The 14,022-nt window shown below is 44.1% G+C and overlaps 1 protein-coding gene across 2 annotated transcripts in view; it reads left to right on the top strand.

Moving 5' to 3' along the window:
- The window catches only part of PPP1R16B (protein phosphatase 1 regulatory subunit 16B), a 140,409-nt gene that overhangs the window by 110,918 nt on the left and 15,469 nt on the right, over positions 1-14,022 (top strand). For both annotated transcript variants that reach the window (XM_077335419.1, XM_077335420.1), the window contains exons 3-6: positions 157-227; positions 6,206-6,351; positions 8,885-8,988; positions 12,488-12,612. In XM_077335419.1, the coding sequence (XP_077191534.1) occupies positions 157-227; positions 6,206-6,351; positions 8,885-8,988; positions 12,488-12,612 (446 nt within the window). The remainder of the gene's footprint in view (positions 1-156; positions 228-6,205; positions 6,352-8,884; positions 8,989-12,487; positions 12,613-14,022) is intronic.

The raw sequence follows: 14,022 nt of genomic DNA on the forward strand, positions 1-14,022 counted from the left end.
TGAAGTCAATAGAACAATTCAGGTTAAAGTGAAAGACATTCCACCATCGAGATCCATTCTCTGTTCCACTTTGTGTCAGTCGTTTGTTCTTTCCAAGGATGAAATTAGTGATGATCGCTTGCTGAGAAATAACAGCTCCCTTGTCGTCTCTTGCAGTCTGTTATTTATTGAACAACAACTTCAGTCCTGACCTGTGCAATGAAGATGGATTAACTGCACTGCATCAGGTAAGTGTTCGGAAAAGGGGAGATGTAACACTGGGGATCGAAGTAAGCATCCAAGAGGAGTTCCTCAATAGATGCTATCTGCCTTTGCCCAATTACTAGTTTGCAAAGTGTGCCATGGCAGGGCGGATACTGAAACTCACCTAGAAGCCTCTTAATCAGGAGAAGAAGTACTGCTTAAAGTACTGCAAACAAAAATATTTTTGGTGCACAGTGCAATAAATTTTCTTGCATAAGCGTACAGGCACAGCTGTGCCTAAGGAGAATCATGGAGAGACATGTCAGTGGCAAAAATAAAAGCGCCCAGCTCATCCAAGATTGCCTTTGGCGGGGCGACCTTGGGCCAGTCTCAGCCTAACCTGCCTCACTGGGATGAGACAATAAAATGGAGAGACGGAAAATGGTATAAGATGCTTGGGATTTCCATCATGGGGAAAAACAAAGTATACATATTTAAACAGAATCATTACTTCTTTCCCCTGCCCCCCCCCTCCAGAACAGCTTAGTTCTTTTATTTTATAGGACTGCCACTACTGAGCCCCCACAGATGATGGGTGGTGTCCTTCCATTGCATGCAGCTAACAGATGTTATGTTCCTTTGGCAGAATGAGACTTTCATTTGAAAAAAAGGCCAATATGCAAGCAGAATCGGCCTTCATTAACTGAGCAGAACAGTAGAAAAGAACCCTGTTTCTTTTCTCCCATAGGTGCTGCCCCATGCCTGGACTGCATTCATGTAGGCTTGATTTGGATTGGGACCATGGGGAAAGGTGACTTATGCCCCCCCTGCCCCCATACATATTGTTTTCCTTACCTAAAATGGTCTAGTGGGGCTGCTCTTTGCCCCATTGACAAAACTGAGTGCTAGAACATCAGTCCACTTTCAGAAGCTCCAGTGGGGGAAAGAGCACCCCCACAGTGTCATTTCAGGTTGGGAAAACAATGTACGTTTTGCATCCCTACACACTGAGCCCCTGAATCAAATTGAGTCTCTACATGCCTGGAAGCATAGAGCTGAAAGAGCATGTATGTCAACCCAACCTATGAACTTACCCAGGAAAAGTGTGACATGTAGTCAGACTCATAGACTTGGCTGCAATATGGTGGGGTAACAGAGCTTTGCCCACACAGGTTTCCTCCCTTCTTCTTTGGCCTGGCTAGATCCCCCCTTGGTGAGGCTCTTTGGGGATCGAGCCATCAGTGGAGGGGTGGGATTCTTGCATCAGGCTGCCATGCACACAGCTCTATGAAGTGAGGCAATAGTGCACAGGCAATGAGGCCTCCAATATACCCCTTCAGTTCTCTGAAGAAATTGTTGTCCACTCTTAATGTGGTACAGTGGCTAGACTGTGGCCGGGAAGTCCAAATCCCAACACTGATATAAAGCTCATTGGGTGGCCTTGGGCCAGGTACACACCCTCAGACTAAAGGGTTGTTGAGAAGATAAACTGGAAGCATGGACATGCCCTTCACTCCTTGGATGAAAAGTAGGTTGAAGACCTAACTGTGGATGTAAAATATGTGGGTTCGTGGAAGAACGCCTGGCTGCTGGGCAAATGAGCAGCTCATTATTAATGATTTCAGCATTGAGTGCATGCTGTAGTATGCGACAACAAGACTGAGAAACCCCTCAAGAAACCCCAACATATATACACAAGACAGACAATAGATCTTTCCACCCGTGTGCATGATTGGCTAGATTAGCATTGATTGGTTTAAACTGATTGGCTAGATTAGCATTGATTAATTTAAACTGATAGGATCAGGCAGACTGGATCCTCGGTGCGCATTGGTCAGTTAAGTGTCTGCTTGGATCCTGCCTCAGACCTCAAGCTCGGCCCTCAGCAGATCCACATACACAACAGTTTAACAGTGTGAACCTCTACTTGAAACTGGCATTCCCTCCCCCCTTCTGCCTTGCTGCCTGCTTCAACCTGTAGAACTGGATTCGGGAGGCTGCCTTTGCTCTTGTACCAGTTTCTGCCCTAAGGGCATCTTTACAAAGCAGTTGCTTCCATTGTTCATTTGGACAGCAACACAACTGAAAGCAGCTTCTTTTTTTTTCCCCTCTCCCCCACACTGACAGTCACGTAAGGGCTTTGTACTACTATGGTGGTCCTACAGTGAAGGGAAGGAGCCATAGTTCAGGGTCAGAGTACATATCTGTTGCATGTAGGAGGTCCTGGTTAAAAGGATGTCATTGCCTTCTTCCGAAGACTTCAGAGGATGCAGTACTGGGAGGAGGGATGAAATAATGGGATGGCACAGTGTCACACATCCTCCTAGTCCCCAGTCAACTATGCTGAGGAGTGTTTGGCTGCATAGACTGAAGATCCCTGGAAATGCTTCAGGAATGCTTCTGATACTGCAGAGAAGCAATAGGCAGATGGTATTGGAAAAGTTCAAGATTGCTACAAGGCAGTTCCTGCAAACTGACATGGGAAAAACACACAACATGGACACACATTCTCACAAAGGCAAATTCAGCATCCAGAGATGAATCTTTTCTTAATGTCCGGAAGCCAGACTGCTTTGAGGCCTCTGAGACATCTGGCAGTCTCTTTCCCAGCCCCTGAGGAGGTGGGCAGGCACCACAGAGGGAAGGCTGTTAAGTTGATTCTGAAGGCGGGGAACCTCACCCAGAGTTCATTCATTCCCAGTCAGTGTTATAAATGCTACCATTGATGGATCACGGCTGAAGCCCAGATTCCTTCTGCAAATGAGCATTCTCTTTTGGTTCCAAACAGATGTTTATTTTAAGATCCAAACTAGCTGGTAGAATAATAAACACTTTTTTGGGGGGGGTGATTGTTGTCCCTGTGGCAAAGGAAAACATTTTCGTTCTGTGATGCTAACATGTAACATTATTGTGGACAGCAGAACTGCATCATCTTTGGAGTACAAGTTGGTAAAGCCATAATAGTTAAAAGTCACATCCTTGTGAACTAGACCAAAGTTATATAGAGTCTAGTATCCTAAATTCCTACAGTGGCCAATAATACTTTTTTTGGAAGCCATATTGTTTCCTGTTATTCCCTCCTAGTGTCACCATTTCTCCTCCACAAATGGTATATAGATGCATATTAGACTAGTACATGTGAAAGTGAGTGCACATATTTTAGGGTTGTGCGCTTCGGATTGCTTAGAAAATCTCTGGAGCATGCATTTACCTGTGGCTGGCTGGTCCCCCGACCCCCATCCGGACTCAGAGGGAAGTGCTCCGTGGCTGCCACCTCCCCCCGAGCACCACAGTAAGCACACCACAGGGGTGGGCCCTCTCCGACACCTGGCAGGATGCTCCCCCCTGCGGTACACTTACATATACCATGGGGGGGAGCATCCTGCCAGGCGTCTGAAAGGGCCCGCTTCCACAGTACACTTACTGTGGTGCTCGGGTGGAGGTGGCAGCCATGGAGCGCTTCCCTCTGAGTCCGGACGGGGGTTGGGGGACCATCCAGCCACAGGTAAATGTGTGGTGGTGGTGGCGGCAGTAGCCCGGTCATAGAGCAGGCAAGGGTGGAGCTCTCGCACTCCTCTCTTCAGGACAAGCAAGCGAGAGGCCCAGGGCGATTTCCATGGCCAAAGTGCTTCAGAGACATCTGAAGCACTTCTGCCGAAGCTACACTGGTTCGAGGTGGGTTCTTCCGAACCCAAAGCGGTCTGGATTTCCTTTGCCTTGCACACCCCTAATCTATGTTCAGGGTATAAATGATCCCGTAGCTGTGACCACACTTACAGAGCAAACATTCTATATATGCCCCTCCTAATGTGTGCAGTCACAATATCTTTTGAAAAAGTCAACATAGAGGTTTTACCCTTGGTAGGCATGTCCAAGACATCATGATCCATAGCTAGATAAGTATCCTCCATGAATTTGCCTACTCCTGTTTTGAAGTAACCTTAGCTAATGGTTATCATCAGACATTGTAGCAGCAAATTCTTTAAGTTAATTATGCATTGTATCAATAGGTACATTATTTTGTATGTCTTTAATGTATGGTTCATCAACATTATTGAGGGCCAAACAAAGTTATAGGTTTGTTTGTTTTTCAAGTTGGCAGTGGTGGGTCAGCGATCACACAACTGTGGGGAAAGGCGTTTTTAAAACCCCTAGGAACCAGACTGGACTCAATATTATCATGCGGGGGAAGGAAGAACGCCAGCTTTCTCCAGCATGCCATTTTCCTGAGCCAAAATAGTTGGAGGGGGAAGCTGCACTCAGACTTAATTTGTCAAAAAAGTAATGTATAGTTTGGCTTTGAGGGTTCTGGAATTCTAGCATCATGGAAGGGTCAGAAAAGGTTTTTTTCTTAGTCCACTTTCTGCACATTATGCATATTTTTTATACCAACACACTTTCCTTAGTCGTCTTCTACAAATGAGTAATTCTCCTTGGAAATGCCATGCAAAAACCAGAACCCCCTGTAACTTGGGTGAGGTAAAATTATCTGTTTACTGTGTCATAAAGCATTGTTCTTCACCCAGAATACAGTTTATTGTATTTACAGTTCTTTCAAGCAGTAACCGTTCTGCATTGCTACACACCCCGGAGCAGAAATGAGGGCATACCAAAATGAGTTTACACTGTTCTTGTGATAATTGCAAGTTTCAGTGGATAAGCAGGATGTGAGAGGTTGCTGTGCAGATTTGATGAAAAAACAATAGATTCTGAAAAAGCCATGCCAGACCCCATTTACTTTATAGCATTTTACTTTGCAATTTGTAACATTTGTGGTTAAGCTTTTTCAAATGCAAACATAAGGGTTTTTTTTATAAGTCTCTAAGAAAAAACTGCATTACAAATTATTCCTCTGTTGTGTGTAGATGCTGTCAGTATACATATTTGCATACCCTAAAAGCTGATGAGAGATCCAAAGAAGTTTCTCTCCACAATCTCCACAACATAGTGTTGGATTTAGGTGGTTAATGCCCTGACCTGGATAACCCCAGCAAGCCCAATCATGTCAGATCTTGGAAGTTAAGGAGGCCTGACCTTGGCTAGCATTTGGTTAGGAGACCTCCAAGGATTTGGACCGAGTTCCTCCAAGGAACACTAAGGGTCATGATACAAAGGCAACCACCTCCAAACCTCCCTTATAGAATCATAGAGTGATAGAGTTGGAAGAGGCCATATAGGACATCTAGTCCACCCCCCTGCTCAACGCAGGATAAGCTTCGTCTCTCCTGGCTTCATGACACATGCCACACAATACATAATAAAAAATATGCTGCTAGTTAGATCATGGTACAGCAGGAAATAAAAGAAGGCGGGCACATTATTGCCTAATTATCATTTAAGGAAAAACAGTAGAATGCTGTGGCAACTTTATGATATCTGCTTTCTTTTGTACTATTACCTCCAGGCGATAATATATTTGAGACACAAAACTCTTATTAGTTCTGTTAAGCAGAAATTCTGTTCCTCTTGCAGTTTTGGTTAGCTTTAGTCTACACTCTGGAAGAAGCAGATCTAGCATTGCCGCCATAGGTATGCACTTTTGGGGTGATGCTGTTATTAAGGTCTACTAAGTAGTTCCCAGGAAGATTGGCACTCTCCCCAGCTAATGCCAAGATCCCCGTTCAAATCACATTTTTAGTGTCTTTACACAGAGGCTGCATGTTGCACTCACGTAGTCTGTGTGTTCTCTGATGAGTAAAATTAATAAGAATCTGCTTGCAATCCAGTCTAGTAGGGGTTAAAATAGACCAAGATTTCTGAGAGTCTATAAAAATGGAAATTGTGAGTGCAGACAGCCATGATTTGGATTGGAGCCATGCAGGAAGGGATGAGGGATTTAAGACCCACTTGGGTCTGTTAACTGGCCTTCTCAGGGTACTGCTAGCATTTAGTAAAGGGCGGGGGGGGGGGGGAATGTCCTTTAAAAATGTTTTTCCCCTTTAAAAAGCTAATAATAACACGGAAGGCCTGGGTTTGAATTAAGAGGCACTCTTAACTCCTTCTGGGTTTGATTCCTCCGTAGTGCTGCATAGACAACTATGAAGAAATAGTCAAGCTTCTCCTGAACCATGGAGCCAATGTCAATTCAAAGGACAATGAATTGTGGACTCCCCTCCATGCAGCAGCAACATGTGGACACATCAACTTGGTGAAGATCCTGATTCAGCAGTAGGTGACCCATGATAACGTTGTGCTATGCTGGGCTAGCCATGAGTGCTGGCTACTGTGAATATAAGTTGGGGCTCCCATGCTTTGCCTTCCATTTCTAGACCACCCCTTCTGCTTATGGTCCATGGTAATTGCAGCAGCATGCATTCCCACACTGCCCCTGTGAGCCAGAACCTAAAGGGTAGCATTGGAGCCAAGATGAGAGAGGATGGATATTTGGAGTGTCCAGCTATACAACTGTCATTATTGATTGTGTTTCCAGAGCAACTGTCCTGGTATTCCCATGGACAAGCATCCCTAGTCTTTTGACCTAGATATGATTTGTCTACCCTGCCTGGATAGCCCAGATTAGCCTGATCTTGTCTGATCCCAGAAGCTAGGCAGAGTCAACCCTGGATAGTATTTGGATGGGATATCGCCAAGGAAAACCAGGGTTGTGACATGGAGGCATGCAATGGCAACCATCTCTGAATGTCCCTTGCCTTGAGACAGAGTTGCCATAAGTCAGCTGCAACCTGGTGGCAAAAAAACCAAAAAAGATTTGTTTGAAATAAACTTGGCAGAAGACAAAATCTGGATTTGTGCTCTGCGTCTTCCCTGTTTCCATGGAACAGGAAGTAGGGAGATTGTGGACAACTGGTGGCCTGTTTTCATTGGACCACTGAATGCCTGTGGGTTGCTGTGTTGTTTCAAATATTTTGACCTCACAAGGCATGCCCCATGCTCTTAAGCAAGTGTATTCAAGATCCTGTAATACAGATGAACTATGATTTGTGTTAAGATCCCTTGAACATGCTCTTCAGCTTTGGAAGATTAACCTGCATCGGTGGACCATGTGGATTCTAATCTAAAACATAGTAAACTGCAAAAGTCTGACATCAACCCATCCTGAAAGTTTAATAATGGCTGTTGCAAAGGGGGAAATATATATACATTGCCACGGAGGAAAGGAAGAATACAAATGTGATAGACAGTTACTGTTTGTCCTGAGCCTAAATAATATGAAGAACGTCACATTCCTTCCCCAGAGTGGTCTCTCTGTACCAGAATGGGCCATATAGAGGGATGTTTTTAGCAGAACGCAACACAGCGTGCTGTTGTTCCTATCAAAGTTGTATTCTGTAAGAAGCTTTTCAGATCAAAGAGCCCGCTTGAATACACAATCAAAAGGCTTCAGTGTCAGAACATGGAGCCCACAGAGACCTGTGGAAGCAGCAGCCAACACAAAGGATGCCTGATTCTGTGCTTTGTTTGCTGATTTAGAGGGACTCAGGGGTTTTTTTAAAGCTTCTGTGGGTTTTTTTTTTTTACATTGTAATTTCCTCTTTTCCCCTGGGAAGAGAAAATGAACGTGAATACAAAATGTGAGTGGCTGGTCGGTCTCCACTTCAAAGGCTGGAAATGTCAAGGCACATCAAGCTTAATCTGTATTCAAATATTATTTTCGTGTCGAGGCTGTGTGTGGTTCTACATGCATTGCAGCATTCCTAGGTATTTATTACAGGAAGAGGAACTGCCTTGGTGAAGCCGAAAGGTGGGTCTGTCAGTCTCAAGAGTCCTGGGCCAAGAAAAACTGTGTGAAAGGGGACGGTGAAAGTGTGCGTGGAGCATCCTTGTGATGGACAGAGAGTATGGAATTTTTTCCAGGGATTTGTATGGGGAGTCAGGTTCTTTTCAGCAGTTGTCTTTCCATATCTCTTCTGGCTGGGGTGGGGGAGATTCTGACATAGATCACAGGTGCATGATGATTCCAACTTGTGCAGTGAGCTAATGCTTATCATACTTTGCATTTATGCAATACTTTCAGTGGTTCAAGTGCCTGCACTCATTGGCTGAGACAGATATCCATCTGTGGAGGAACATTTTCATGCCCCTCACTGTTGCTCCAGATCCCCTCACCCATGTTATAGCTAGGAGGACCCTACCCCAGGAACAGTATTTAGGGGACATTTTGGCCAGGACAGAGGTGAGAAAGTGGTGTTCCATAGGTGGAAATCCTTCCATCCACAGAAATATTCCAGTAGGGCCACGCCATTATTTTGTTGTAGTTCTTATATCAACTCTGGAAGGGTGGCCAGTATTACTGTTTCTATAGTGCAGACAGGGAGTTTAGGATGGGATAAAGTGTCTTGTATAAGGTCATTTGCAGAATTGGTGTGAGAACTGAGATTTAAATGGGAGATCTCTCAGATTACTGATCATTCTCTTAACCACTCCTTCTCATCAGCTTTTGAGTATACCAGGAAGTAGAATGCTCCCCATGAAAACATGGATCCCATGGTGGAAGTGAATGCATGCTAGGATTTGATTAGAATACATGCTAAACAGAATCACAAATCTTCCCTTAATCCAAAACTAGTGAACCTAGATTGTTTTACTCTGCTTTGCTTCTTTCATTTGGCACTTAAAGACCTGGTCAAACATGTTTCCAATAAAAATATGTTCATTTGAAGCAATGTTTGGGTCATCATGCATCCCCTCCTGTGGGCCTGGAATGTGCCTATAGCTCTCATGCCTGGCTTTCTCCTTGCAGTGGGGCAGACCTATTGGCTGTGAATGCAGATGGAAATATGCCATATGACCTCTGTGAAGATGAGCCAACCTTAGATGTCATTGAGACCTGCATGGCATACCAGGGTAAGGCTTGGTATGAAAACATGGTACTTGGGCTGTTGGTCCATGTCTTCTATTGCGTTTTTCTCCTTATCATGTGGTACAACTTTATTTGCATTTTCCTACTTCATTTATAGCCCACCTTTCTCATTGACACTCAAGGCGTATTACAGAATTAGACTGTCATGTGATGTGACAAATAGTGCAATAAAACTGGGTTGCAAAGCTAGAAACCAATAGTAAAAGTACAAAAATAAATCCAATAAAAAGAAGGGGGGAATGTCCAAACATTTCAGACACTATAACTATTTATTTATATTTATTTATAGTTGGATTTATATACCGCCATTCGCCAAAAGGTCTCACGGCGGTTCACAATAAAATATAAAATCAAAGTAAAATCACATAAAACCCCATAAATACCCCATTATTGCAATAAAAAGATGGCATTCTATTCTATAACTCTCCCCACTTTCCACGCTTCCTGGTCTTGCCCTGTTCTGCTCAGCCACAGGACTTACAACCTCATTCCTTTTATTTAAAAAGAGCCATCTTGAACAATTCTGTTTGAACATTTCCCTTGTTTCCTCTACCCTCTTCCCTTTATAAGAATATCTATTTATTTGTATGCTTGTTTATTTATTGTATTTATTTATTGCATTTGTTTGTTTGTTTCATTTATATACTGCCCTCTCCTAAGGCTCAGGGCAGTTCACATGAAATGTATAGGAACAAGAACAATACATCAAACTCAATATTGAATGAATGGCAACAATAATAGCATTAAACAGAGAATATAACGTTCTAACAGAGTAACAATCTAACAGACCCATGGTTCAGGCATATGGATTCAAGGGAGGGAGGTTTTGGGGCCTGATAGATGTTGTCTAGCTTCAGTTGACCTCAACCAAGTGCCTGGCAGAGGAGCTCCCTTTTGCAGGCCCTGCAGAATTGCTTTTGTTCCATTTGGGCCCTGATCTCCTTTGGGAGGCAGGGGCCAGGGCAGAGAGGGCTCTGATCCTGGTCCAGGTCAAACAGACTTCCTTGAGGCCAGGGACCACTAGCTGGTTGGAGGTGGTGGAGCTCAAAGCTTTTTGAGGTACGTAGGCAGAGAGGCGGTCCCTCAGGTACACTGAGCCCAGACCACATATGCCCTCCTGAATGACTCCATTCCATGTAATTTACCAAACAACAAAAGCATGGATGCCCTCCTAAAACTACAACCTGGTTTGATATGAGCAAAAGAGTTATTTGCTGGCCAGAGCAATCCTGTCCTGTTTAAATGCTGCCCATGCAAAGGATGGGTTGTACTATGCTGAACGTGCCCAGGAAACCTGCAAGGTGCCAGAATTCCCCCCATCCTCCGGGCTACCATCACTCATGACACATAGCTCAGGAGCAGTTGCCCAGTGACTACCCTATGTATTGCCTCCTCCTCACGCTAGGGACCATGGGATTCTCAGGAACCACAGGCCCATAGAGGCTGCCATTGCCACGAAGCTGCTTGACGTCAGAGTGCATAGTTGGTCCACAACATCAGCATCAAACATCAGGGAATAGGGACCTGGGCATGGGGGGGGGGCACAGCAGTCAGTCCACGGAAGCCGTTGGATTCCAGCACTTCACTTCTGTCAGCTCCCAGCCTGGAAGCCTGGCCCCCTTGGTCCTCTTCCCCATCACTCTGCTCAATGTCTTCCTCCCTAGACATGTAGGTGTGAGGCCATTGGTGAGAGGTCCCAGAAGATATCACAGTAGCACCCCAGCTGGGGAGATAGGGGCTTCCTTAACACCTTCCTCCCACTCAAGTTCCAAACAGATACCAACACTTCAGACAGGCACAAGGATTCAACTTTATTAAAGGGATCCAGGGAGGGTGGAATGGTTCTTGTGGGATTGTGATCCCTGTGACCGGTAGGGGCACTTCCTTGATGATAGTGGCATCATTTTTACTGACATACGTTTGCGCCAGCGTCCCAGGGGAGGGGAGGGATTACCTGATCCTTTTAGCTGGATATTTGGGGGACTGAACTTGGAACCTTCCGCATGCCAAACTGATGGTCTAGCTCAGAGCCATGGCCCTTCTCCACAAAAAAGGTATTGTCTTCTCAGACTGGCAGCAGCTCTCCAGGGTCTAAGGTGGAGGTAAGCCTCCAGCACCATCAAGTAATAGAAGGAACTGACTTTTATATATGATTTAGCTTATACATGATTTATTTAGCTTGAAAACAGTTTTACCCTTCAGATAAAAGGTTTCCACTACCTTTGTGAAATCAAGGAGAATATGTAATGCCGGAATGAAACTTTTGTGTTTGTTGCAGGCATAAAATTTAATATATCACACGGAGTGGCAGTTTTCTCATATTCTAGAATGGAACAGATCAGTTATCAAAGGAAAGAGACGTTTGCATTAGAATGGTCTGCGCAAGGACAGTGGATGATCATAGGCAATTGTTTACAAAGAGCAGCAGAAGGGATGACCCGCTTAAAATGACAGCATGCTCACCCTGACCCAGCTCTGGCAGCTTGATAGCTCTGTCAAACATAATGGGAGAAAGGAAAAGTGGAGGAATTTTGTTTGATGGAGGGGAACCTATGAATGTATATATTTTTAAAACATTCTGTAAGCCATCCGGAACCTCCCTGAATCAGGGTGAGATATAAATCCAAAAATAAATAAATATACTCCAGCTTTTCCTGCATTAACTGACACAAACTCTCAAAGTCCATGACAAAGATCTTCCCCAGTTATGCTGAGAGCCTTCTAGGAATTGATTCTGATCCTGTCTTCATGCAAAGCCTGTTTTCTACCACTGAACCATGCTCTCTTGTCTTTATTGCAGCAGAGTTAGATCCTCTGGTGGAAAGACATTTTGGCTTTTCTTAGGAATTATGTGAAATACCATAGAAATCTAGAAGCCTATGACAAGATGTGGGGGGCGGGGAATGAATGCACAATGAGCAATAATTGCTCTCTGATAGTAACCCTACCTCTCTTAAAACCTATAATCTATATTATATGCATCCTAGCTCTCCAAATATCATCTTATGAAACACAGTTTTAAATGTGATGACCTTGGTCCCATGTTCTGCAAGGCTCTAATAGAGTTTTGTGCAAATAATGTTTGCGCTACTTCCTTTACTATTAGGGTGGGCTCCGCATATTCTTCTCCCTCGCTGAACTCAAGGGAGAATCCTTGATTGCTGCAGAGCTATTAGTGCCCTTGAATCCTTCATGTACACTGGAGCCCCTTATTCAAAGTTTAAGGTTGTTTAACTCCCTTTCTCCCTTGGGTTAGTGTGTGTGTATGCACATGTGTGCTCCAGATTGCTCCTCAAGCAGTTTTCCATCCAGGGGCAGATTTTCTTAACCAAAAGGTGGTTCTTGCACCTTTGTCCATAGTCCATCATTAACTTGTAATGTCCAATCAAATGCATTATCTATGAAACAACCTGTGTTTCCGGTGCTTTTTCTGCAGGGTGTTTTCTTCTCAATTATCTTGTTTTCTGCTTTTCTTCACTGCAGGAATCACCCAGGAGAAAATCAACGAGATGCGGGCCGCTCCAGAGCAGGCAATGATCAACAATATCACAGAGCTGATAGCAACGGGGCAGGATCTGAACGCAGCTGACGAACAAGGTGCTACATTGGTGAGAAAGATTCCCATGGCATTTCTACAGCTCACGTCATTGGAATGCAATTTGACCTGCCAGTCTTCAAGATTCTCTTTCCCCTGTGTCATGAAATAGGCAACCACTTTTTAAGGCGGAGGAATGTTTACCAGGTGCACTCTCTTTTGTGCTCTTTGGTATGGATATATATATATATATTTCCCAGGAGTGAAAAGAAGAGTTTGTTCTTATATGCTGCTTTTTTCTACCTGAAGGAGCCTCAAAGTGGCTGACAATCACCTTCCCTTTCCTTTCCCCACAACAGAAACCCTGTGAGGGAGGTAAGGTTGAGAGAGCCCTGATATTACTGCTCAGTCAGAAGAGCTTTATCAGGGCTGTGGTGAGCCCAAGGTCACCCAGCTGGTTGCATGTGGAGGAAGAGCAGGGAATCAAACCCGGCTCACCAGTCCGTACTCCTAACCACTACACCAAGCTAGATGAATGTACATACTTTCAGTGTAGGGATGTATGAATATCAGTTCAGATCTACCAGAGTGTTTCTTCAGCTGTAAACATCTGACCTACCAGAGTGTTTCTTCTGATGTAAACATTTGAATCCACAGAGCACAAGTTTTTAGCCTTCCTTCTCTGGCTGCTGTGCAAAATGCTCCTTCTAGTGACAGGGTACCCCAAAGGAATAGCATGTTGGGCTGCAGTAGGACTGAGGAGGCCAGAAACTTCATCTCCACCAAAGGAAGCCCCCCCATCCATAGAAACACTCCATGCATTGAAGTCAGACACTTCCCCTCCCCTTATTTCCACATGTTGCAGTTGTAAGCCTTTCCATTCCAGCTATAGTGTTTCTGCTTTGCCTGTTTCTTGTGTGTAGATTTTATATCCTCTGTCCACCTCCATCAGGTATTTATAAGCAGAGGCACTTGAGCACCCGTCTTGATCGCCAGGGACAAGCCAGGAACTGATTATTCGATTTGCCTATCAGGTGTAGCCAAACAAATTCTGATGTGGTTGTTTTGTGTGATCACTCCGTTTCCCCAACATGTTGTAGCGCTAGTTATTAACCTCCCTCTGAACTGCTTGCCACAATAACTTATTTTAAACATTGCATTATTTATATACTGCAGTACTTCTACCGTTAAGTAATATTCTAGGTGCCATGGCTTACCATTAATCATCCTAAACTGGAAAAAAAAAAACGAAAGAAAAATTATGATTGTCTACTTTCCCAGGAAAAAAATGCCATCAAGTCACATCATTAAAAGAAAAATTGCTTGTTTTAATTAAGACTTACTAGTTAGATATTTCTCTGTGCTTTCAGAGTCTGCTTCTTATGATCATTAATCTAATCCCTGATTCTTTACTGATGTCAGCAGAAATATTTTTCCAGTATTTTTTTTACCAGTTCGGGGCCAGTTCGCAGTTAAACAGACA

The sequence above is a fragment of the Paroedura picta genome, chromosome 4, assembly GCF_049243985.1.
Source record: "Paroedura picta isolate Pp20150507F chromosome 4, Ppicta_v3.0, whole genome shotgun sequence".
Classification (NCBI taxonomy): Eukaryota; Metazoa; Chordata; class Lepidosauria; order Squamata; family Gekkonidae; genus Paroedura; species Paroedura picta.